Source organism: Papio anubis, chromosome 7 (genome assembly GCF_008728515.1).
Source record: "Papio anubis isolate 15944 chromosome 7, Panubis1.0, whole genome shotgun sequence".
In the NCBI taxonomy this organism is placed as follows: Eukaryota; Metazoa; Chordata; class Mammalia; order Primates; family Cercopithecidae; genus Papio; species Papio anubis.
The window spans coordinates 39,059,245-39,083,709 of record NC_044982.1 but is presented as its reverse complement, the minus strand read 5'-3'; the positions used below and the strand labels follow the sequence as shown (position 1 = coordinate 39,083,709).

At 50.9% G+C, this 24,465-nt stretch overlaps 2 protein-coding genes across 7 annotated transcripts in view; one reads left to right on the top strand and one right to left on the bottom strand.

Moving 5' to 3' along the window:
• PIGH (phosphatidylinositol glycan anchor biosynthesis class H) overlaps positions 1-24,465 on the bottom strand; it is a 74,884-nt gene that overhangs the window by 33,264 nt on the left and 17,155 nt on the right. Inside the window, exons 4-5 of one of the 3 annotated variants that reach the window (XM_009211780.4) lie at positions 22,985-23,129; positions 19,773-19,882 (exon numbers count right to left, since the gene is read on the bottom strand). The exons of 1 other annotated variant lie outside the window; for it this stretch is intronic. In XM_009211780.4, the coding sequence (XP_009210044.1) occupies positions 22,998-23,129 (132 nt within the window). In that variant the 3' untranslated portion in view covers positions 19,773-19,882; positions 22,985-22,997. Of the gene's footprint in view, positions 1-19,772; positions 19,883-22,672; positions 23,130-24,465 lie in introns of those variants that run through there. One more of the 3 variants, XM_009211779.4, reaches the window with a different exon arrangement.
• PLEKHH1 (pleckstrin homology, MyTH4 and FERM domain containing H1) overlaps positions 1-24,465 on the top strand; it is a 53,980-nt gene that overhangs the window by 25,021 nt on the left and 4,494 nt on the right. For all 4 annotated transcript variants that reach the window (XM_009211791.4, XM_017961663.3, XM_009211790.4 and 1 more), the window contains 20 exons: positions 929-1,012; positions 3,264-3,345; positions 3,447-4,204; positions 10,081-10,159; positions 10,908-10,999; positions 12,908-13,058; positions 13,292-13,434; positions 14,440-14,550; positions 14,966-15,052; positions 15,405-15,566; positions 16,603-16,683; positions 17,035-17,217; positions 17,605-17,713; positions 18,505-18,617; positions 19,230-19,406; positions 19,741-19,838; positions 20,341-20,518; positions 20,948-21,103; positions 22,161-22,261; positions 23,273-23,414. In XM_009211791.4, the coding sequence (XP_009210055.2) occupies positions 929-1,012; positions 3,264-3,345; positions 3,447-4,204; positions 10,081-10,159; positions 10,908-10,999; positions 12,908-13,058; positions 13,292-13,434; positions 14,440-14,550; positions 14,966-15,052; positions 15,405-15,566; positions 16,603-16,683; positions 17,035-17,217; positions 17,605-17,713; positions 18,505-18,617; positions 19,230-19,406; positions 19,741-19,838; positions 20,341-20,518; positions 20,948-21,103; positions 22,161-22,261; positions 23,273-23,414 (3,087 nt within the window). The remainder of the gene's footprint in view (positions 1-928; positions 1,013-3,263; positions 3,346-3,446; positions 4,205-10,080; positions 10,160-10,907; positions 11,000-12,907; positions 13,059-13,291; positions 13,435-14,439; positions 14,551-14,965; positions 15,053-15,404; positions 15,567-16,602; positions 16,684-17,034; positions 17,218-17,604; positions 17,714-18,504; positions 18,618-19,229; positions 19,407-19,740; positions 19,839-20,340; positions 20,519-20,947; positions 21,104-22,160; positions 22,262-23,272; positions 23,415-24,465) is intronic.

The following is a 24,465-nucleotide window of genomic DNA, read 5'->3' as shown; positions in this document are numbered from 1 at the left end:
TAGTCCCAGCTGTGCCATGAATGGACAGAGGCAAATCATTTGTTGCCATAGCCTTAGTTGCCACAGAACTACAAAGACAGTATCAAACCAGGTCAGGGTCGGCCAACTTTTTCTGTAAAGGTCCAGGTAGTAACTATTTTAGGCTTTGTGGGCCACAGGTCTCTGTTGCAACTGGTCAAAGCTGCTGTTGTAACATGGAAGCAGCCACAGATAATACATAAATGAATGAGCATAGCTGTATTACAGTGCAACTTTATTGACAAAAACAGGTCTGGTTGGGGGCAAGCAGATGGAGGACTGGATTTGGCCTGAAAGCCATTGTTTGCCACACCTTAAACTAGATGACCTTTAAGGTCCTTCCAGCTCTGAAATACTGAGAGTCTGACGTCTGACGCTGGGATTACAGGCGTGAGCCACCGTGCCCGGCCAGGCTGCTCCTCTTTAGATACAAACCTTTTCAATCATCTCCTCTTTTGACTATTTTGATGGAAATACCTCAGCGATCTGCAATTTCGCCTTATTTTTTTAACTATAAACGTAATACATACATGCTTATAGTAAAAAATACAAAAGTGGCCAGAGGACTATAAAACAACAAGTCACCTCTCTCTCCCTCCCCAGTCCTTGATTTCCACTCCTCACTGTTAATGTTGCTTGCATATGGAAGCACAGCGTTCTCCTTCCATGGCAGGGATGTGCCGTGTTTATTCAGCCAACCCCTTAGTGGTGAACACTTAAACTATTTCCAGTTTCAAGTTTTTAAATGTTGTGTTACCTTATCAAATAATATTGCAACAAACGATTTCTGCTCACTGGCTTTGCAAGGTCAGTGGCATGCACACTTGACGTTTCTTGGAGTCTCCCACCTCCAGTCAGTCAGTCTCCTGGTGACTGTTGGGATTAACAGAAGGCCCTCTCTTTCTTGCAGAAGCAGATGAGAGCAGAGGAAGCAAAAACTGTTCAAGAAAAAGCTGCAAAGATCAAGGAATGGGTAACACTCAAGTTGGCAGAGGTGGGTTGGAAACTCATCTTGGCGGCCTTCCCTGACCCCCGGAGTTTCCTGCCCCCTTCTGTCTGGGGTGCCTCGGCTGACCTTTGTTCTGTCCAGCACTTGTTCTGCATTCAGCCTCCATGCTGAGACACCGTGGTTCACTTCCCCTTTCCTTTTGTCTTGGTTGGGTCTCCCTGGAGCTCCTGACTAGCTTGGTGCTGGATTTAAGTTTGGGAGAAGGAATGTGTCTCACTTCTAAAAATCCCCCTCAGTTTCTTTCTAGGAAGCCCATACAGGCCATCATCCACTCGCTCCACTGTCTCTTTTATTATTTATTATTATTATTTATTTATTTATGAGACAAAGAGTCTCGCTCTCTCGCCCAGGCTAGAGTGTAGTGGTGCAATCTTGGCTCACCGCAACCTCCGCCTCCTGGGTTCAAGGGACTCTTGTGCCTCAGCCTCCCTGAGTATCTGGGTTTACAGGCACGCGCTACCACGCCCAGCTAATTTTTGTATTTTTAGTAGAGACGAGTTTCACCGTGTTGGCCAGGCTGGTCCTGAACTCCTGACATCAGGTGATTCGCCCACCTCGGCCTCTCAAAATGCTGGGGTTACAGGCGTGAACCATCGCACTGCACTACTTTCTCTTTCATCCTCTTAGTTCTTTTTAACTATTTGTATGTGTGTGGTAAAATATACATAAAATGTGCCATTTAAGTGTACAATTCAGTGACATTAAGTACATTCACAGTGTTGTGCAGCCATCACTGCTATCTATGTCTAAAACTTTTCATCACCCCAAACAGAAACTCTGTACCTGCTAAACACTAACTTCCCATTCTGTCTTCCCCCAGCCCCTGGTAACCTCTATTCCACCTTCCTTTTCTATCTTCCATTTTTGTAGTTTATCACATGCTGTACCTTTATTTAGGAAACTCAGGACTTGAAGCTACAGTGCTATAGCAAACAAACAGAAAACAACCTCCTTCTAAATAAAAGGAGTGGGAATTGCAGTTTGGAAAAGGTCGAACATACTTTTTTTTTTATTTTTTGAGACGGAGTCTCGCTCTTGTTGCCCAGGCTGGAGTGCAATGGCGCAATATCAGCTCACTGCAACCTCTGCCTCCTGGGTTCAAGCAATTCTCCTGCCTCAGCCTCCTGAGTAGCTGGGATTACAGCTGGGATTACTAGCCACCATGCCTGGCTAATTTTTGTACTTTTAGTTGAGACGGGTTTCACCATGTTGGCCAGGCTGGTCTTGAACTCCTGACCTCAGGTGATCCACCCACCTCAGCCTCCCAAAGTGCTGGGATTACAGGCATGAGCCATCACGCCTGGCTGACGAACATACATCTTTTCCTCTGTGCTCCCCACACAAGTGGTTCACACCTGCAGGAGGGTATCGTCTCATTTTGCCTTCTATCCCCTTCTTTGGATGCATATCTCAGGTCACCTGCTAGGCTGCAAGTTCTTGGGGACAGAACTGATGCCTGGCTTACCTGCATATTCTCACAGTCCCAACCCTTGCTAAAAGATACTCAATAGAAGTGTGTTGGACTTAATTTAAAAGAAAATGCAGGCTGGGGGCGGTGACCCATACCTATAGTCCCAGCAGCACTGTGGGAGGCCTAGGCAGGTGGATTGCTTGACACTAGGAGTTTGAGACCAGCCTGGCCAACATGGCAAAACCCTGTCTCTACAAAAAATACAAAAATTAGCCAGGCATAGTGGCATGCACCTGTAGTCTCAGCTACTCGGGAGGCTGAGGTGGGAGGCTAAGGTAGGAGGATGGCTTGAGCCCTGGAAGCAGAGGTTGCAGTGAGCCAAGATTGCACCACTGCACTCCAGCCTAGGTGATAGAGCCAGATCTTGTCTCAAAAAAGAAAAGAAAAGAAAAGAAAATGCCGCAGCCAGGCACAGTGGCACATGCCTGTAATCCCAGCACTTTGGGAGGCTGAGGTGGGCAGATCGTTTGAGTCCAGGAGTTTGAGACCAGCCTGGGCAACATAGCGAGAGCTTGTCTCTACAAAAAATAAACGAAATTGGCTGGGCCTGGTGGTGTGCGTCTATGGTTCCAGCTACTCAGGAGGCTGAGGTGGCAGGATCACTTGGGCCTGGGAGGTCAAGGCTGCAGTGAGCCAAGACTGCTCCACTGCACTTCAGTCTGGCCAACAGAACGAGACCCTTTATTTAAAAAAAAAAAGAATTGAAAAAGTACGTCTAAACCTGTAGGCTGGGTGTCCTAAATCTTCATTTTTCTTTTTGCTCAGCTTGAGATGGAGAATCAGCATCTGAAAAGCCATAATCAGCACCTGGTGGAGCAGGTGGGAGCCCTTCAAGATGCACTAGAAGGTAGGCAGGCCAGGGTGTGCAGGTGTGCGGTAGGTGTGTGTGGTGGATATGGGGCTGAGCTACGGGAGCTCTCAATGTGACTGTTTTTACCCCAACCACAGCTATTCAGATAGCTCCTTCGCGGAAGCTGCTGGTGCCCTCCCACGGAGCTGCAGAGCAGGATTCGGTCCCTTCAGAGCCGGGAATCCAGCCCACGGGCCAGAACAGTGGCTCCCAGGCCGAGGGTCTGAAGGCAGCTGTGCTTGCACCTTCCCCAGGTGCCCTGCAGAGCAAGGACTCTGTTTCTGAAGCAGCAAGTCCCTTGGAGGATTCTAGTTCCAGCATGGTCCATTCTGGGGAAATGGTAGAGGCCAAGCCCCTTCAACCTCATCTGGGAAGAGCGGGCCCTCCCCACCAGCCATGCATGAAGCTTCGTACCTTCAGATGTGGTTCAGCTTCCTGGGGTGAGGGTCTGGTTACTGCCCAGAGAGGGATGCTCCCTGGGACAAAGACCTCTGCCAGGGAAGGTGGCCCTGGCAGCAGTCTGACCCTACCAAAGGTGCGGACTCCTGGCACCCCACGGGACAGCATCCAGTTGACCAAAAGGCACCACAGCCAGCCCCAGGTGGGCCATGGGCACTTTGACCGTGTGGTGAGCATTGAGATTGGGGCCTTCTCAGCCCTCCACCCCTCTGGCCTTCCTGAGCTGGAGTTCCGAGCTAGGTACTGGGAGGAACCAGAGAAGATGGAGATGGAGGAGCCACCCCCAGCAGGGAAGAATGAGGAAAGAGAGAGCCCGAAGGCCCTTGGAGCTGAGCTGGAGGAAGTGGAGCTGGGTAACAAGCCACCTACACCCCCGCTGCACCAGTTTTCATCCTGGGTAAGAGGCAAGCTCCGGGCTGGGCAGAAGAGCAGAGCTAATGACAAGAACACTGCTGGCTGAGCACAGCCATGCACTGAGCAGGAAAGGAGGCTGCTGGCATCCTCATGGTGGCCGTGGCAGGCAGGTACCATGGAGCCTGTGCAGACCACCCAACCAGTGAGGGTCAGAGCTAGAATTCAGAATGATGTGAATGGCAGTTGACTGTCATTTCCTGAGTGCTCACCGTGCACCATACATCAAGCTGGGTGCCTTGCATACCTTTTCCCATTGAATCTTTGGGAGTCTTTCAGATGGTCTGGTATAATGGTCAAGAGCATAGGCCCCAGAAGCAAACCACTAGGGTTGAACTGTTAACTATGTGACCTTGGGCATGTTACTGAACCTCTGTGCCTCAGCTTCCCTATCTATAAAATGGGGATAATAGTACCTACTTTATAAGGTTGTTATGAAAGTACTTACAGTAGTGGTTCACAGTAGGTGGCAGGTAAATGTTGGCTCCCTTCTCCTTCTCCTTCCCCTTCCCCTTTCCCTTTCCCTTTCCCTTCCCTTCCCTTCTTGCCCAGGCTGGAGTGCAATGGCACGATCTTGGCTCACTGCAACCTCTGCCTCCTGGGTTCAGGCAATTCTCCTGCCTCAGCCTCCCAAGTAGCTGGAATTACAGGTGTGTGCCACCATGCCCAGCTAATTTTTTTCTTTTTTTTTCTTTTTGAGACGGAGTCTTGCTCTGTTGCCCAGGCTGGAGTGCAGTGGCACGATCTTGGCTCACTGCAAGCTCTGCCTCCCGGGTTCTCCTGCCTCAGCCTCCCAAGTAGCTGGGACCACAGGTGCCTGCCACCATGCCCAGCCAATTTTTTGTATTTTTAGTAGAGATAGGGTTTCACCATGTTAGCCAGGATGGTCTTGATCTCCTGACCTCGTGATCTGTCCGCCTCAGCCTCCCAAAGTGTACTTTTTATAATTTTAGTAGAGACAGGGTTTCACCATGTTGGCCAGGCTAGTCTCAAACTTCTGACCTCAAGTGATTCACCTGCCTAGGCCTCCCAAAGTGCTGAGATTACAGGCAACTGCACCAGGCCAGCTTCCTTACTTGTAACATTGGATAAAATGTCTTGACGTCTGTCTGGTAGAAATACTTCAGAAGCAATGATCTGGTTGGTGGCCAGGGGTGGGGACACAGATGAAGCATAACTGACCACACCTCATTAATCTTTGCGGAGCTGGGTGATGGGCACATGAGATCATTCTTTTTTTAATTGATACAGGGTCTTACTCTGTCACCCAGGCTGGAATGCAGTGGTGGAGTCTTGGCTCACTGCGACCTCTGCCTCCTGGGCTCAAGCAATCCTCCTACTTCAGCCTCCTAAGTAGTTGGGACTACAGGCATGCAGCACCATGTCTGGCTAATTTTTGTATTTTTAGTAGAGACAGGGTTTCACCATGTTGCCCAGGCTGACATTTTTTTTTCTTTTCCTTATTTTTTTTTTGAGACAGGGTCTCGCTCTCTTGCCCAGGCTGCAGTGCAATGGTGCAATCACAGCTCACTGCAGCCTCAACTTCCCGGGCTCAAGCAATTCCCCCACCTCAGCCTCCCCAGTAGCTGGGACTACAGGCATGTACCACCATGCCCAGCTATTTTTTAATTTTTTGTGGAGATGGGCTCTCACTGTGTTGCTCTGGCTAGTCTCGAACTCCTAGGCTCAAGTGGTCCTCCCACCTTGACCTCCAAAGTGCTGGGATTACGGGTGTGAGCCACTGGTGTCTGGCTCTGTGTCTGACATTTTCCATGATAAAAAGTTAAAATAAAAATGAGACAGGCTATAAAAATGACATTTCACAGGTCACCAGTGAAAATGGCCTGCGGGTATTAAGGGCTTCACACGGAGCCTGTGGGAAGGCTCCCTTCCTTGCAAGGAGTAAGGTGTGGTTTCTCCCTTTTACAGGTCAGGAAACCACTGTTTCCCACAGACTTAGGTACTTGCCCAAGGTCATGTAATAGTTAGTGAGGGAGCCAGGCTTTATTTATTTATTTACTTGAGAGACAGTGTCTTGCTCTGTCACTCAGGCTGGAGTGCAGTGGCACAATCACAGCCCACTGCAGCCTTGTACTCCTGGACTCAAGGGATCTTTCCACCCCAGCCTCCTGAGTAACCGGGACTACAGATGCACGCCACCACACCTGGCTAATTTTTTAAATTTTTCGTAGGGTTGGAGTATCCCTATGTTGCCCAGGCTGGTCTCAAACTCCTGGCCTCAAGTGATCCTCCTTCGTCAGCTACGAGAGCCACCTCACCTGGTCTGAGAGCCAGGCTTTAAATGTAGTTCCAGCTGCTCTGAAGCCCAGCTCTCACACTCCAGCTGTACTTCCTCTTAAGGGACATTGCCAGAGCAAATGTCAGTCTTATTCGTGGGCAGACATCCCCTCCACATATGCTTCTGGGGTGTGCAGCAATACCATGGGGGACATCCAAGCATTGGCTCCTGGCAGCAGGAGGAATGAGGTCACTTGGGAGAGGGGGTAGCATCAGGGTGGACTCACCCCACACCACTGCTCGGGAGACCTGTATTTTCAGCAGTACCTCCCAGGGCCTCCTTTTGAAATGCTGGTTCTAAGCCAGGCACGGTGGCTCATGCCTGTAATCCCAGCACTTTGGGAGGCTGAGGCAGGCAGATCACTTGAGGTTAGGAGTTCGAGACCAGCCTGGCCAACATGGCGAAACCCCATCTCTACTAAAAATACAAAAATTATTTGGGCACGGTGGTGCGCACCTATAGTCCCGGCTACTTGGGAGCCTGAGGCAGGAGAATCGCTTGAACCCGGGAGGCAGAGGTTACAGTAAGCTGAGATTCCACCACTGCACTCCAGCCTGGGCGATAGAGGAGATTGTCTCAAAAACAAAACAAAACAAAACAAAACAAAAAGAAATGCTGGTTCGGGAGGCGCACAGCCCTAGACTTTTGGGCTATATCCCTGTCAGTGACTGTTGACCAGCTTCTAGTTGTTACAAGGACACCTGGAAGACTGGAGACCCAGTTGAGCCAAGAGTGGGGCACATCAGGAAGACTAGGAGATGGAAGAGCACTGGTCCCCTGGGCTGCTGGCCCTCTTCTTGCTCTGGCGTCCAAACGCAGAGGTTGGGAACGGGGAGCAGTCAGGCAAGGAATGTGCAGCTGCTACCAGAAAGAAGCGTTGCTCCCTTTGCCATTCTGCCAAAATACAGCCATTCACTGTGATAGCTTAAGAGTGGGTCTTGGGCCGGGTGCAGTGCCTCACACCTATAATCCCAGCACTTTGGGAGACAGAAGCAGGTAGATTGCTTGAGCCCAGAAGTTCAAGACAACCTGGGCAACACGGCAAAACTCCATCTCTACCAAAAAAGATACAAAAATTAACTGAGCATGGTGGCACATGCTGGTAGTCCCAGCTACTCAGGAGGCTTAAGTGGAAGTTAGGTTTGAGCCTAGGGAGGTGAAGGTTGCCATGAGTCAAGATCTTGCCACTGTGCTATAGCCTGGGCAACAGAGCCGGACCCTGTCTTAAAAAGAAAAAAAAAAAAAAAAAGAGTGGGTCTTCTCTATCTGAACAGGTTAAGTGTGTGTGTGCGAGAGAGAGGGTGGAGGAGGAGAGGAGGAATGGGAAGACGAGGAGTTATTCTCTCCTCTTGTTCTGTATAGAAAGCATATCAGATGACATTCTCCCCAGGAACCTCAGCTGAACTCTGGGATGAAGCATTAAAGGGGCAGGGGCAGGTCTTCCCATAGACCCTCCCCGCCCCCAGCTAGGCCCCGAGGACCCAAGAATCAGCCAAAAGAATGTAAGGAGATCTCATCCTGTTTGCTATCCCCTTTGTAACTTGCTCCTGGGGAAAACAAGACACAATGCTAGCTCCTTCCCAGGCCCCTGAGGCGTGATCACTCCTGTTCCAGGGAGGGCTTAAGAAATCACAGTGGCCAAACAGCCCAGCCTCTCTCTCTCCCAGGCAGTAACCATGGAGGGGGGGGGAAATGGGGCAGTAACCATCTGGAGGGGGAAAAAAAAAAGAAATGTCAGAGGACATTTCTCAATCTGAGGGTGTGAGAAATACTTATGTACCTTAGAGTTTGGAAAGCCCTTTTTTCAGTTAATCCTTAAAACAACCTTGTGAGTTAGGCATTAGATAACCTTTTGTCAAACAGTTCTAGGTTTTGTTTCACCTAAATCCTTCAAACTTCAGTTTCATTTCCTCTGCAAAGTTAGAGGCCTGTCCTTGGTTAAATTCCACCACCGCTGTGGGCAGAAATAATCCTTTTTATGCCTAATTTTACTTGGGCCTGGTGTATCTGCCCTACACGAGCACAAAAACTCGCTGCCCTGCTGCAGGGCCCTCCTTGGCCTCCTTCCTCACTGCCTCTCTGTCTCCTGCCTTGCCGCCCCTCCAGTGATCTCAGCGCCTCATGGCAGCACTCATCAGCTCTGCCCTCTCTCCTCCCAGGTGCCCCAGGGCTGCTGCTCTCCTCTGGGATACACCCCAATAGGCACCCACCTCCCTTCCAACACCATCTCCTAGCCCATCTGACCCCACCAGGTGACAGCACATCTAGCTGCCTCCCTGAGCCAGCAGGACATTCCTCCAAAAGCTGACCAAAGGCTCAGTGGAGCAAACAGATATAGAAGGTGCAGGGAGCCATGTGGGTTGTTTATGAGCAATCGGGGCCATTAGGAAAAGCTCCTTTGGCCTTTGGCCTATGGCCTACTTCAGACCCAGGATAGGCATTCTCCCAGTGTCTTCTGCATGGGGATGCTGGAGAACTGTTGGGCAAAATAGGCTTTGTAGATTGGCCCTGAAGCCTAGCCATGATATGACATTATTCCTGTAGGGGAAAAATGTGCCCTAAGTTCCCACATACGTTCATCACTGCACTGTTCACAATAGCAAAGACACGGAATCAACCCAAGTGCCCGTCAGTGGTAGACTGGATAAAGAAAATGTGGTATATATACACCATGGAATACAATGCAGCCATAAACAGGAATGAAGTCATGTCCTTTGCAGGGACATGAATGGAGCTGGAAGCCATTATCTTCAGCAAACTGACGTAGGAACAGAAAACCAAACACTGCATCTTCTCACTTACAAGTGGGAGCTGGACGATGAGAACACATGGACACAGGGAGGGGAACAACACTTAGTGAGGCCTGGCAGGGAAGGGCGGTGGTGGGAGAGTATTAGGGAAAAGAGCTAACGCATGCTGGGATTAATACCTAGGTGATGGGTTGTTGGGTGCAGCTGACCACCATGACACACGCTTACCTATATAAAAACCTTCACATCTTGCACATGTACCCTGGAACTTAAAAAACAAACAAATAATTTTTTAGAAAAAGAAACAATAGAGAATTTTTTTAAAATGTGCCCTAAGTTCCAAACAACTGGCTTACAAAAGAGCCCTTGTTGTGTGGCACCAGTGGCTTCTTCATTATCAATATCCCTAACTTGGGGGGGTGAGATCTTGAGACCCAACGGTTTCTAAAATGGGTAGGATTCAGAGCAACAGGTTACTGACCTATCTTCTCTTGAACCTCCTTTGCCCCAAAGGTGAAGGGTGGAGGCAAGACAGGGAACTGTTGGGCACTGATTATATTCCAGGTGTTAAATGCTTACCTTAAGTATTTCATTGATTCTCACAGCAGCCTGAAAGGTAAGTATTATTACCCCCATTTAGAGCAGAGGAAAATGAGTCTCAGAAATGAAGTAACTTGCTCAAGATTTATTAGCGAGTCACTGCCCCCTGCAGGTCTGCCCACCCCCAAAGCCATGCTTTTTCCTGCACATGCCTGGAGGGGGTGGGGTGGGCATGATGCTGGGCCCTGACCCTCCTAGGACCTCGTGTTTCAGGAGAGCCGGATCTACGCTGTGGCCACATCGGGCATGCGGCTCTCAGACGTGTCTCCCAGAAGTAATACTGCCTGCTGCGGTGAGTTCCACATGTGGGAACTTAGGGCACATTTTTCCCCTACAGTGAGTCCCCACGTGACGCTTGGAGGCACCAAACACCCAAGGTGGGCAGGGTGGGCAAGCGGGGAGGAGAAGACTCCAAGCAACACCCAGGGCCAATGTTGCCTGGCACCCTGTTCCCCTCCCCAGCAGGTGAAGTTCAGGTGAAATCACAGCAAGGCCCACCTAGAAGGGAAAGGGAAGTCGTACAGGTTCAGCCCATCACAGGGAAGTAGCCAGTCACAGAGCTGGAAGGGATCTGAGGGGGGCCTCCAGCCCAGCCTCCCACCTGCACAGGCTTCCCTTCTGCAGTGCCAGGGCCGTGGGTGGGAGGAGTCCCAAGTGTCCTGATTTACATGGACCCCACTCACTGGCTCCTCTCCAGCCAGCCACCAAATCTCCACAAGGGGGGGCTGTGGGGTGGTCCCATAGCCGCATGATTTGTAACTCACATCTGCAACAGTGGAACACTGTGCAAATGTCATGGAGGAGAAAATGGTTAAAGGGTAAGGCCTTTGGATTCTATTGTGAGGGATCCTTTACCACATGGAGATCATGGTCCCCAAAGTGAGTCAAGGGGAGAAGATGAACAGAGCCCTGGCCCCCCTCTTGAGATCTGTCACCGGCTTGCTCCTGGAGGGAATGCCATCTGCCCAGTTCTCTGCTTCTCCCACACCTCTTCCTGGGTTATGCCCTTGAGTAATCTCATTCCTCTCTTCCCTGCTCAGCTTCAAGCCCTCCTGCCCTTGCTTCCCCTGGGTCTTTCTCTGGCCTGGTCTACAAGAATGTCACTGTGCCTGTCTACACAGCACTGAAGGGGGTAAGAAACTGCTGCACAAATAGGGGGTGTCTCATCAGCAAAGGCCCCTGGCCTCATCATCCAATGACCAGAGCGGGGCTCTAGGGCCAGGCTTCTTTATTTTATTTTATTTTTTATTATTATACTTTAAGTTCTAGGGTACATGTGCATAACTTGCAGGTTTGTTACATATGTATACTTGTGCCATGTTGGTGTGCTGCACCCATCAACTCGTCAGCACCCATCAACTCATCATTTACATCAGGTATAACTCCCAATGCAATCCCTCCCCCCTCCCCGCTAGGGCCAGGCTTCTGCACATGGTTACCCTGGCCAGGGAGCTCAGCCCAGCATATGTCATTTTGTTTTATTGTTTATTAGGTTATTATAAAAATTCCACATTTACAAAAATTTGAATCAGTGTGAATGTGGACAAGGTAAGAAGGTTAAGCCTATGCCTGCTATATGGGCCTCCCCGTCTTTTCTCATGTCTGCCCCACTCCCCAGGTCCCAGAGGGCAGCAGGGCTCCTTCTAGAATTATTTAGGTATATTCCAACTTATATTCCCGTAACGTCATTACATTTTAAAAACAAAAATCAGATATAATTGCAATATTTTCATACACATTTTTGTCTCTGTTATTGGTTTGTGAATCATAATAGTAATACTTGATAAAATTTTTTATAGAAGAATAAAAAACCAAAAGTGAAATTTCCCCTCACATGGCTTTTGCCTAATTCGTAAGCCCAGAGGAAGCTGTCGTGAATGGTTTAGTGTTTATTCAGTAAGGCCTTTTGATGCATTTATAAATATGCAGCACATTCTCACTGTCTCCTGTGTGCACACAAAAGGTGCTCATATACATGTCATTCTATGCCTTGCTTGTTCACCTAACCACATGAATAACCACGTCAGGTTATCCTTCCCTACCTCCTCTTTTTTTTTCCGAGACGGAGTCTGGCTCTGTCACCAGGCTGGAGTGCAGTGGTGCGACCTTGGCTGACTGCAACCTCCACCTCCCGGGTTCAAGTAATTCTCCTGCCTCAGCCTCCCAAGTAGCTGGAACTACAGGCACGCACCACCACGCACAGCTAATTTTTGTATTGTTAGTAGAGACGGGTTTCACCGTGTTAGCCAGGATGGTCTTGATCTCTTGACATTGTGATCCACCTGCCTTGGCCTCCCAAAGTGCTGGGATTACAGGCATGAGCCACCGCGCCTTCTATAGGTGTCCAGTACCCTTGGTATCAAAGCACCATAACTATTAATACCTAAAGCTTTCCTCCAATGATAATTTAGGCTGTGTCCCTATTTTTCTCTAATATGAATGTTGCCATGAACATCGCTGTGCACATATGTCTTTGTGAACTTATATCTACATATTTCTGTAGGACAGAGTTCTAGAGGTGGGATTTCTGGGCAAATTATATGCATGTTTTAATTTTTGACAGGTACTGCCAAATTACCTTCTAAAAATGCCTTACACACTAGCGTTTCGTTTTCCTCATCTTCTCCCCATACTCTCACCAACACTTAGTCACTTTAAATGTTTGCCAATGGAGATGCAATCATCGATTGTTGCGACCCTACACATTTTTAAAGCTTGCATGGCACACTTGGTCTGTGGTGTAGCTTTTAGGCCCCCTAGTGGCAAGGAGTGAGGATTACAGTGGGCAGGCGTTCAGTCGTGATGGGCAGCTGCTTTGGGGACCGCAGAAGATGGTGTGTGGGAAGGGAGGCCTGAGAAACATGGAGGTCATGACACAGGAGTGAGGCCAGGAGGGACCTTACACTGGACAGTTGTTTGTTCAGAGTCCTGGCTGGGGGTTGGCCACACCATGGACGCTTGGAGCAGGAGTGCAAGCTGCAGGGTGGGAGAGGACTGTTTTGCAGCCTGAGCTGCAGTGAGGGAGGGGCCTGTCTTGCAGAGAGCCACGCAGATCAGCAACATGCCCTTTATGGACGAGTCCTCTGGGTCTGACGATGACTGCAGCTCTCAGGCGAGTTTCCGAATCTCAGTGCCCTGCTCTGAGTCCAGGAAGACCAGTGGACTAGGCAGCCCCCGGGCCATCAAGAGAGGTACAGAGAAGGGGAGCAGGGGCAGGGTGCAGCAGCAAGGAGTCCCTCACCTCTTCCCATGGGCACTTGAACATGGGGATCCCCACTTGATCTGAGCTCATGACCCCCCCAGCAGCTCCACCTCCAGCCCCAGAAAGCGGGTCCCGGGTGGGTGGTCAAGGCTCAGCAGCTCCCGGGCTGCGTGAGTCAGGGAGGTGTGGGACCCGGGCCTTGACTCCTCCTCCCTCGGCAAGGCGTCTCCATGTCCTCACTGAGCTCGGAGGGTGACTACGCCATCCCCCCAGACGCCTGCTCGCTGGACAGTGACTACTCAGAGCCTGAGCACAAACTGCAGCGCACCTCATCCTACTCCACCGACGGGCTGGGCCTGGGCGGGGTGAGCCGGGAAACGGGCGGGGGCAGGGTGGGAGCAGAATGTCAGCAGAGGCTGCTGGGACCCTCAGCACAAGACACAGGCAGTAGCCGCCTGACGTGAGGGGTCCCTAGAGCTGGGGGATGGGGGCAGGGGGCGTGGGCTGGGGGTGTACAGTTATGGAGTCAGACACAGACCCCACGAGGAAGGAAGGAGGGAGCCCAGAGAGCTCCTGGAATACCAGCAATGGCCAGTTACTGAGAGCCTGCTGTGGCCCACCAGGCCCCGTGAGGAGTTTTCCATATATGACTTTGTTTTATCACCTGGAATGCTAACGCAAGCTAACATTTATTGAACTCTTAGAGGGCACCAGGCACTGTGCTCAGTTTCCAGGCATTGTCTCATTTGTCCTCACAATCCTCTTGGGGTCATTAGCCCATTTTATGGATGAGAAGCCTGAGGCTCCAAGCTGTGCCACTACATGCCAGGGCTAGCATCCATCCAGATGTAATTCCCCATCCCTTGCTCACACCTCTCTACTGCCCCATCATCTCCCTGGCTCCATGACCCTCCAGTCCCGCCTGGCTGGTGTGTCCATGGTCGCCCAGACCTGCCTTGCCCTCTCCCTGCTCTGTGCTGCCTGGAATGGTCTTCTTCCTTGTCTCAGTCTTTGAGGGAGTGGCTGACCTGTCCTAACAAGGCCAGCTCAGGGCCGGCTCTCTCCTGAGGCTCTCGCTGGCCAGCCTCTCCCTCTAGCAGCCCCTGCTCTGCTACCTTCTCATAGTGAGGCCTTCCCCAGCTAGCACGGAAGCCCTTCCTTGGCAGGACCACCCATGTTTTATTTAGTCCTCCCTGAACCGTAGCAGGGTATGGTATTCTGAAAATACACTGAGTAGGTACTCAATAATTTTGTATTTCATTGATGACAGAGTAGTGAGGCAGCTGGACCACTCGGACCTGTGTGATGTCTGGGAGCCCTGAGTGATTTCCCCTTTCTTCATCTTCCCCCTACACCCTTCCACCCCTCAGGAGTCACTGGAGAAGTCGGGCTACCTGCTGAAAATGGGGAGCCGGGTGAAGACGTGGAAGAGGCGCTGGTTTGTCCTGAGACAGGGACAGATTATGTACTACAAGTCCCCGGTGAGAATCTCCCTGCCCAGCACTGCAGTCGAAAGGACTCCACGTCACACCCTGGACTATGTCAGATGGGATGGAGGAGGGGGAATGTGGCCCAAGGCCAGAGGGCAAAGGTCTGGCAGGTGGGGAGAGGCAACCTCACTGGACACCTGAAGCTTTGAGCCACACTTGGGGACCTAAGCCTGGCCATGAGTTCTCAGAATGAAATAGGGAGGTTCTCAGAAGGACCCATGTTCCTGATTGAGGTTCCATTTAGCTATAACCAGAATCTAGAGTAAGTCACCCATCATAACACAGCCGGAATGCTGGGAGTCGTGTTTCCCTTTGCTTCTGACCTGGAGGAAGAGCTAAGGGTAAATGAGGTGCTCCGGAAAGGCTCCACATTCAGTGGCTCTCCTCCCCAATACTTTCTGTACAGAGTGATGTCATCCGGAAACCTCAAGGCCAAGTGGATCTGAACTCCCGCTGCCAAATTGTTCGAGGGGAGGGTTCACAGACATTTCAGGTGAGCATGCTCCTAGCTGCTAGTATTTTAGACAGAGAGGTGCTGGGTTTGGATATGGCTATGAGTGAAACAAAGATGGGGCCAAATGAGCATGAATGAAAGACTTTAGATCAACATTTGGATGTGATCCTAACTTTGAGTACAAGAAAGGAAGATGAGATAGAATATGAGAGATGGAGTGAAGGAAAGAGAGACAGGGAGGAAAAGATGAGGAGGAAAAGAAAGGAGGGAGCACTAGGGCAGGCAGAAGGCCGGTCCCTTGGGTTCAGGGACAGGTGCCACCTCGGAGCCAGGTCCCGGTTACTCCATTCTCCCAGCGTGCTGCCCCGCCCCCACATCTTGCCCTCCACAGCTCATCTCTGAGAAGAAAACCTACTACCTGACGGCCGATTCACCCAGCCTGCTGGAGGAGTGGATCCGAGTACTCCAGAGCCTGCTGAAGGTGCAGGCCACCGGGCCTCCAGCTCTGCCTCGGGGGGGCACCAAGCCCACCGTGAAGGGCTGGCTGACCAAGGTACAGGGTGGGGCTGATAGGGCAGGAACGTGTGCCTCCTGCGAGTCAGGGGAGCGAGGAGTGGGGTGCCGAGGTTGGTGGGGTCCCCCTTATACGGGGTTCCTTTCTCTGGGAGCCTCCTCACAGTGACTCGCTGGCCAGCCCTCAAACGTGGTCTGGCCACACAACGTGATGGCGAGTGATTCCCTGGAAACAAATCAGGGTCGTCGGAACAACTATTCTCAAGACAGAGAAGGGAAGGAATTATCTTGTATCCATTTTGAGGTCATTAGGGGCTGTCACCCACCCACACCTTGTACTCACCTCAGTGTTAATAATGGGAGGAAGAGACCTGGGTGAGGTAGGTATGGCCCCTCAAAGACTTAAAGCTTAAAGTATCCCAGGCCTACCCGAAAGACATTTTTATTAGGGCTCTTCTGGTTGAAAAGAGCAGAGAAGCAGTTGTTAATCCCAAGAAAATGGAAGTTAACAAGGAAGTACATTAGCTAGACCAGAACACCAGCAGGAACCAAAGCGACTTGCACTCAGCAAGCTCAGGGCTGGCAGGCTCGCTCTGTGCCTCTGCTTCTCATTCAGTCTGTTTATGTCATTCTCCTCCACCCATGTGCAGCTTCTGTTCCCTCATGATGCACGGTTGCCCAAGGGCTTCAGCCTGCTGTTTTCCCTCCCTCCCTCCCGGCACCCTGACAACTGTGGCCTCTGCCACCTAGCAAGTTCTTCCCATTTTCATATGCCTGGAGGGGACATCTGATTAGCCTGGCTAATCATTTCATGGCAGGTCATAGGTCACTGAATAGCCCATGATGGCGGGGGTGCCACAGGGCGCCATGGCACCCTCGCTGTGAAAGGGGTGGTTCCATTAGTAGGGAGCCCGAATGGCATCTCCATCTCTACCATAAGTCAAATCTGTCTCTCTGTGGCTTCTCTTTGCCAGTCCTGGATTTGTTTCTGGAGTCACCTAGTTCTCTTTGCCAGTGCTGGATTTACTTCTAGAGTCACCTACTTCTCATAATGCCAGTTCATTTCTGTCTTACAGGTAAAGCATGGCCACTCCAAGCTGGTCTGGTGCGCTCTTGTTGGGAAAACCTTCTACTACTATCGGAGCCATGAGGACAAGGTACTTCCTCAGCCTCCTCACAATACCCACTCTCCTGCTTCCCCTGAAGCATATGACCGCCGCTGCATGTCCTGGTGAAAGTCCCTACCCCACGTAACCCCATGATAAATACAAAACCAGTTGGCTGGATCCCTCCAGAGTGTGAGATTCTGCCTGTCTGGGTTTCTGGTGCTTCTCCAAGCAAGCCTCATTCTGCTGCCAGCCTGGCTGGGATGCTATAGTCTCCACCTCCCCATCCTGTTGTCTGTCCATATCCACCATTCCCAGCTCCACGGAGCCTATGTATTCAGAGAAAGGAGACTCCCTTGTCCTCCACTGGCTCTCCCATTCATGGAAGTCTCCTGTCCACAGCGACCCCTGGGCTGCCTGCCTGTGCAGGACGCGCGCATAGAAGAAGTAGATCGATCCTGTGACTCAGACGAGGACTATGAGGCTGGAGGAACCAGACGGTTGCTTTCCTCCCACTGCACCCTGGTGATCCACCCCGCAGAGCACAGCCCCACCTACCTCCTCATTGGCACCAAGCATGAAAAGGTAAGGAAGAGGGCTGGGCCTCCAGGGCCAGGCTCGGACCTGTGATTCTGATCTTCTCTTCTCTTTCCCCTGAGCTTCTCAAAATTCAAGTTTATTTCCTTCTGGACACTTGGGCAACTAATATTCTCTGAATGGGAATACTCCTTTATACTGAATTTATTCCCAGTGACCAACATTGCTTCACTGAGGCCATGTGATAGAATCGCAAATTTGGAAACTTGGGTTCATGTTCACCTGATCCTCAGTCTTTCCAGGTAGCCCTGACTCATGCCAACCAAACTAGCTGAACCCCACATGGGCTTGGCCCCTTTAAGGAGTCCTCCTTGGAGCTCTTGCCTCCACTCTTCCCACCCCGTCCCCATCCGATGGCTTTCTGCCCTCTTCCAGGATACGTGGCTCTACCACCTCACAGTGGCTGCGGGTGGCAGCAGTGCCAAGGTGGGCACTGCCTATGAGCAGCTCATTGGAAAACTGATGGATGGTGAAGGAGACCCAGGTAAGGCAAGGGTGGCCACCACTGCTTGGGTCAGAGGGTAGTGGCTTGGTGACTATTGGTCCAGATTCCAAAGAAAGCAGTGTTGTACTCTGAAGCTGTTTTTAAAACATCTAAGCCACAGAGAGGAAGTTCCCATCCAAGCTCCAGGGCCCCTCTGTCTCCGGCTGAGACACTGAGGTGACCACTCTGCATCTGGGGGAGTTTATCTGGGAAGCAGGCTTTCCAGGGACCTGGGTAAATGTTTTACTTGGATCAACCTGCTGCGTTGCTGGCTGGGCAGAGGGTTGAGGAAAGAAGGTAGCTGGTTAATCTATAGTTAAGAGTTTGTAAATCAATGAGTGAAGCCTAAATTGGGATCGGACTAACCTGTTTGGAGTCTTTGTTTTGCTACTGATTCTCAGGGCCCTGAGGAACTAATTAATGGCGTATACCACATACACCCCCTTTACTACTGCTCTGAGGCTTGTTTCTGACCAATTCATGTGCTCCTCCATCCAGACCTGACACAGTAAGAAAGCAGCTCCCCTGCACACATCCACTTGCACTCAGACACCCATAACCTTGCACACTCACCCCTACTGCCATTCCATGAGAAAGGTCATGCTTATATGAGGGTGCTCATTGCAGTGCCCACCTGTACCCCCCACACTCCATGGATGATAAACCCAGCACAACCCAAGTGTCGCAGATAAACCACTCTCTTCCTCATAAATTAAAGATGGCAGTGAATGGGAGGTGAGTCCCCTCTCAGTAGTAACTGTCCCTGCTCTCTGGTTCTGTGCTTTGGGCAGATTCGCCGCTCTGGAGGCACCCCATGCTGTGCTACAGCAAAGACGGCCTATACGCCTCCCTCACCACCCTGCCCTCTGAGGCCTTGCAGACGGAGGCCCTCAAGCTCTTCAAGGTAAAGGGGGGTGGCGGCCAGGCCCACCGCTGGGATACTTGCAATACTTGGGTGGAGAAGACCTGTGCCGTTGGGGACAACCCACAGAGGGATCTGGAGAGGAAGGGAAGGAAACTTCCTGGGGTCCCTACCACTTCCTGGATGGCAGGAATGTAATCCTGTCACTGGGAGGGAAGCAGCTCTGGAACGTCATGCACAAGTCCTTGGGAAATGCCAATGAAAACTCTCTCTGGGGGAGCTCCCCTCCTCCTGTAGTTAAGCAGAAAAGGCCAGGTTTATGTTGCTTCTGGACCTGAGAGATTCGGACCTATTTTAGCATGTTCTTTGTGAACGTCTGAGTTTTCTGGTTTTTTTTTTTTTTTTTTTTTTTTTTTAATGCATTTGTCTTGTTTATGTAATGAGAACATTTTAAAAAGGAAAGCTTCTACCCCAAACTAGCCCATAGCCCCTTTTAGTAAGCAGAGATGCCCTCCAACAGTAGCAGTGCTCCCTCTTAGAAAGGGCTGTCAGTAAACTTAAACCTCCCTGGAGCCCTTGGGAAATGGCCAAACCGCTGAGTTCTCCAAACCCAGGGGATGCTGGTCTGCTGTGCTCACTGCCGTTCCCTCCCAGTCCTGCCAGCTCTTCATCAACGTGCCGGTGGAAGCTGCCTCGGTGGACTACCACGTGTCCTTGGCCCAGACCGCACTGCAGGTCTGCCTCGTTCACCCCGAGCTGCAGAGTGAGATCTATTGCCAACTCATGAAGCAGACCAGCTGCCGCCCACCTCAGAAGTACTCCCTCATGCAGGTAGGTATGCCAGGGGTACAGCAGCTGACAGAAGCCATTGGCAAGGGCTGGCAGGTGGGAAAGGTGGGAGGAGGTGACTGGACAGGCATACTGTGAGCCCAGCCAGTGGCCAGCCTCCGTGCTCCAAGCTGCATCAGTACAGCTGAGCTGTCTGTGCACAGACAGGTGATTGCATTCTGGACACAGCCTGTCCAAGCTGGCTGTCCCAGCACCCACAGCAAGTTGGGGGCTCTGGTTTGGGGAAAGAGTGCTGAAGGCTTTGTAACTCAGGGCTATGAGGACAGGTAGTGCTGTAGACCCAGCACTCACCCTACGCTGTGTGTGTCCCTGGCAGTGCTGGCAGCTCCTCGCTCTGTGTGCTCCACTTTTCCTGCCTCAGCATCACTTCCTCTGGTATGTCAAGCAGCAGCTCCAACGCCATGCAGATCCCAGGTGAGTGAACCTGGCCATTTCCTCTGCCACTTGAGCATTGCCAACTGCAGCATGAATAAGAGGGATGAGAGGAGTCTAGGACAGACCAGATCACTCCTGTCCTCTGAAACCGCTCAGTGGTGGTGGAGACTTCACCCATTGCCATGTGCACAAATGGGTATGTGGGGGTCTGGGCATGCTTAAGCTTCTCTGCATGCCAATCCATGCATCCCTGGAGGTACTGTGGCAACTCTTGCATAAAGCCACACTGCCCCCAGACTGTCCGCAAATGCTATTCTGTTGTTATGTTCTCTGGGTTCTGGAAGAAAATATCCATGCCAGCAACCTGGTATGTAAAGGTCCTGAATGACAAATTAATGCCCCAGACCAGAGTCTTCAGGGCTTTTCTCACAACCTGCCCCAGCTACAGTTTTGGTCTTGGCTGAATCCGGATAGGGACCTGGGGTGCCAAAGTGGCAGGGATGAGCAGAGTCCATAATACTCCTTTCTTCTGTCTTTTTAGAAGTGAAACTGGCCAGTATGCCACCTACTGCCAGCGGGCAGTGGAGCGGACCCTGCAGACTGGGGAGCGGGAAGCCAGGCCGTCACGCATGGAAGTGGTGTCCATCCTGCTGCGTAACCCGTTCCACCACTCCTTGCCCTTCAGCATCCCCGTGCACTTTACCAACGGGACTTATCAGGTGAGGAGCTGGGCGTGCTCCTTGCCCCAAGTCTTCTCACGTCATCATCCAGAGAATACCTCTGGGCCAGGTGGATGCTAAAGCTCCTTAGGCTTGGCAGATTCTTCACTGGCGCCCCAGAAGTAGATCTTATGAACTCATTGCATGAACAGGGAAGCTGAGATGCTGACTAAGAAAGTGGCATAAGAAAGGGCCTCCAAAAGATTGTTGGTAAAGGAGGGACCCAGGTATGCCCGGTAAAATTTACAGTGGATGGGCTCACATCCCTCATGCACTGGCCCTTTGCCTATGAACACAGAAACCAACTTGCTTTGGCCTCTTGTATTTGTCTTTGCTCCTTTCCACCTGCTGTACCCAGTCCCCTCCACCAGCCCTAGTGAGCTCCTCTTGGGAAGTTCACTCAGGGGTGGAACCCTTCTCCCGTCTCAGGTGGTTGGTTTTGACGGCTCCTCCACGGTTGATGAGTTCCTCCAGCGGCTGAACCAGGAGATAGGCATGAGAAAGCCATCCCACTCTGGCTTTGCCCTCTTCACGGACGATCCCTCTGGCAGGGACCTGGAGCACTGCCTGCAGGGAAGTGTCAAGGTGACAGCCTCCCACTGAGCCGGCTGAGCCCCTCCCTGCTCAGGGATATTGGTGGTGGGGAAAGAGCCCATTTGATGGGTGCCTGTTTGGTAGCTCATTTGGTGCTGAGCCCAAGGTGCTGCCCTAGTCAGCATTTCTGTGCCATCCTAAAATGTACCTGGGGAGGGAGAAAAAAGCTGTTGTGTGCCCTTGTCTCTGGAGACAAGATCGCTACACTCCTACTTCCCTCGAGTGGCTGTGCAGCATCCAGAAGAAAAGCCTCTTCTTGGCTTGGTGTAGGGACAGCGAGGCCCCACGAAGCCACTGCCTACATGCGCCTACTCAGAGGCTCCCAGCTGTATGCCTGGACCCCCCGGATGTCATGTGGTATCCAGCACCTCACTTTTACGCTTTCTGCCAGGGTCTATGCCATGCTTATAGGTTGAACCACACTTTTAAAGAGGCAGGTCCTTATGGTGCCCCTATAAGTAAAGGCCGTTGAATGGAATTTAAGGTCAATCTTGTATTGTGGTCTGGGCTTACTGCCCTAGGGGATAAGTGTTTGTGAGAATGTGCTCTAGCACTTTGATGCATATTTGGCTCCAGTGTGTGCTTGTCTTTAACAGGACAAAGGCTTCTATGGTCTTTTAACATTGCCTGGAAAAACTATGCCACATACCTTCTTTGCCAATGTCTGGGTGTCTGTGAGGCTTTGTGACATGGTAGGCCTCTGGGCATATTTGTTGAAAAGGAGAATAGCAGTCAGTGGAATGGAAATAGAGCTGGTGATCAAAGGCCATGGGGCTGCCTAGCCTCTGGGGAGGCCCCTCAGCTGGTGAGGCCAGCAGGGCAGATTTCTTGCTTTATTGCTCACCCTGTCCAGGGTTCCCTCTGTTTGTGAGGGAGCCGCTGCCACCTTGGGTCCAGGAAGCATGAAGCTCCGCAGGTCAGCCTCCTGGTGGGAGGACCTTTCCTTTGTTTTCTTTGCTCTTCTGCTCTGAGTCCAGCCCTGGCTGGACCTTGATCCCTTCTCTCCTTATCAGGAAATTTTCTGACTTTCTTCTTTTGCCTTTTCAAGATCTGCGATGCCATCTCCAAGTGGGAACAAGCCATGAAGGAGCTGCACCCCAGAAAGTCTGAGGGTGGGACACGCGTCGTGAAGCTGATGTACAAGAACAGGTCCTCAGCACTGCACGAGGGTGGGGCCAAACACGAGGGCTGCCACTGGGTGCCAGCCCATCGCCTCCTTGACTAGACAGCCTATCCAGACGGGGGAGGGGCCCACAGATATAACGCTGCCTGGCAGTCACTAGCTGGGGTGCAGGCTGGCTCTGCTGCTGATACTCTGTGAAACCCTGGGCAGCTCAGGCCTTCTGTCAGCCTTCCCTGTACTGCTTGTGTGTGTGTGTATATGCACGCGCACGCACACACACACATTTGCCAAGAAAACAGACCAGACCAGCCTGGGCAACATGGCAAAACCCCGCCTCTATAAAAAATACAAAAATTAGCTGGGCATGGTGGCATGCACCTGTAGTCCCAGCTACTCAGGGGGACTGAGGTGGGAGGATCACTTAAGCCCGGGAGGTCGAGGCTGCAGTGAGCTGAGATCGCACCACTGCACTCCAGCCTGGGCGACAGAGTGAGACCCTGCCTCAAAAAAAAGGAAAGAAAAGAAAATAGACCAACCTCATGGGATGGCTAAGTGTGTTACTTTATGAGAGTGAAATTTTGTATAAGCTCCAGCTAGTTAAAGCTAAAGAGTATGTACCTCCTATACCAATTCCAGGAAATACAGAAGTAGACATCCCGACTTTCTATCAATTTGGTTAAGAAAATCCCATCCCTCCATCTCAGTATGTCTCCAGGCAAATAGTTTCCAATAGTCTCTTGGACTCTTACCTCATCCAGTCCCTTAATCTGTAACTCCAGGTACCAGATTTCCCTTACTAAATCCAGTAAGTTTAATGGTGTCTTCAGAATGAACCATGTCCTCCTGTATCAGCATGACCTTCATCTGCTCTGTGCCATACTTGGTTATATGTTTCTGGAGGCAATACAAAATAGGCTCATAAATAGTGGGAAAAGAGTAGTTTCTCCTTTTGGAAATAAAGGTAACAGACCCAGAGAAAGCCTCATCCCTGTCTGGGATCCCTGCTGAGTCCTGGCTTCTTATTCTCTGCTCCGCAGGCTGTACTTTCGCAGTCAAGTCAAAGGGGAGACGGACCGAGAACGGCTGCTCCTTGCCTCTCAAACTAGTAGAGAGATAGTGGCAGGGAGGTTTCCTGTCAACAAGGAATTGGCTCTTGAGATGGCTGCCCTGATGGCCCAGGTAAGGTTTTGTTCAGGAAGCAGGAGGGTGGGGTTGCCAGCTTAGAATGAATGCACCATGCAGCCCAAAACACAGGAAAGATTCTGCAGATCCTGTGGTGCTCAGGAGAAGGCAGCTTTGCCATCTCTGGGATGGACAACAGCTGACTCCTACAGAGCAGAGCTCCGCACTCACCGCAGATACAGGATGCGTGCAGATGGCTGGACTTGGAATCCAGAGACTGGGTTTGAGTCCTTCCAACTGTGAGGTCTTAGCCAAGTCACTTCACTTCTCTATGCTTTAGTTTCCTTCTCAGTATACCAAAACCAAAAATATTTGGCCAGGTGCAGTGGCTCATGCCTGTAATCCCAGCACTTTGGGAGGCTGAGGTGGGCGGATCACCTGAGGTCAGGAGTCCGAGACCAGCCTGAGCAGTGAAACCCTGTCTCTACTGAAAAAAATAAAATAAAATACAATAAAAATTAAAATTAGCTGGGTGTGATGGTGGACGCTTGTAATCCCAGCTACTCAGCAGGCTGAGGCCAGAGAATCACTTGTACCCAGGAGGTGGAGGTTGCAGTGAGCCAAGATCGTGCCATTGCACTACAGCCTATGCAACAAGAGCAAAACTCGGTCTCAAAACAAAACAAAACAAAACAACAACAACAAAAACACCTCTGCCAGCCTCCACAGGGTTGTACTAAGTATGATACCTGGATAATGTGTATCATGTAATAGATGTGGTAAACTTTATAAACCATCAGACCTTCTAAGTAGAATTAGGAAGAGGAACACACATTCAGACTTGGACTGTCCTTCCTGTTATATTTAGAAGGCCATCTTGTCAAAGGTATCTGGGATACCTCCATGGCTCCCATAAGAGCCATGATAAAATCGTTGGTCTTGTCTGTAATTAGTATTCCAAAGGTTCAGGTGGTGTTGCATCTCAGTAGCAATGTTCAGCTAGCAGGTAAAGGGGCATATAAGAGAGTCTGACACCTACTATATACCCACAAAAATTAAAAGTTAAAAATATTGTAAAAAAGAATAAGAATCTGGATTTACATGCTGG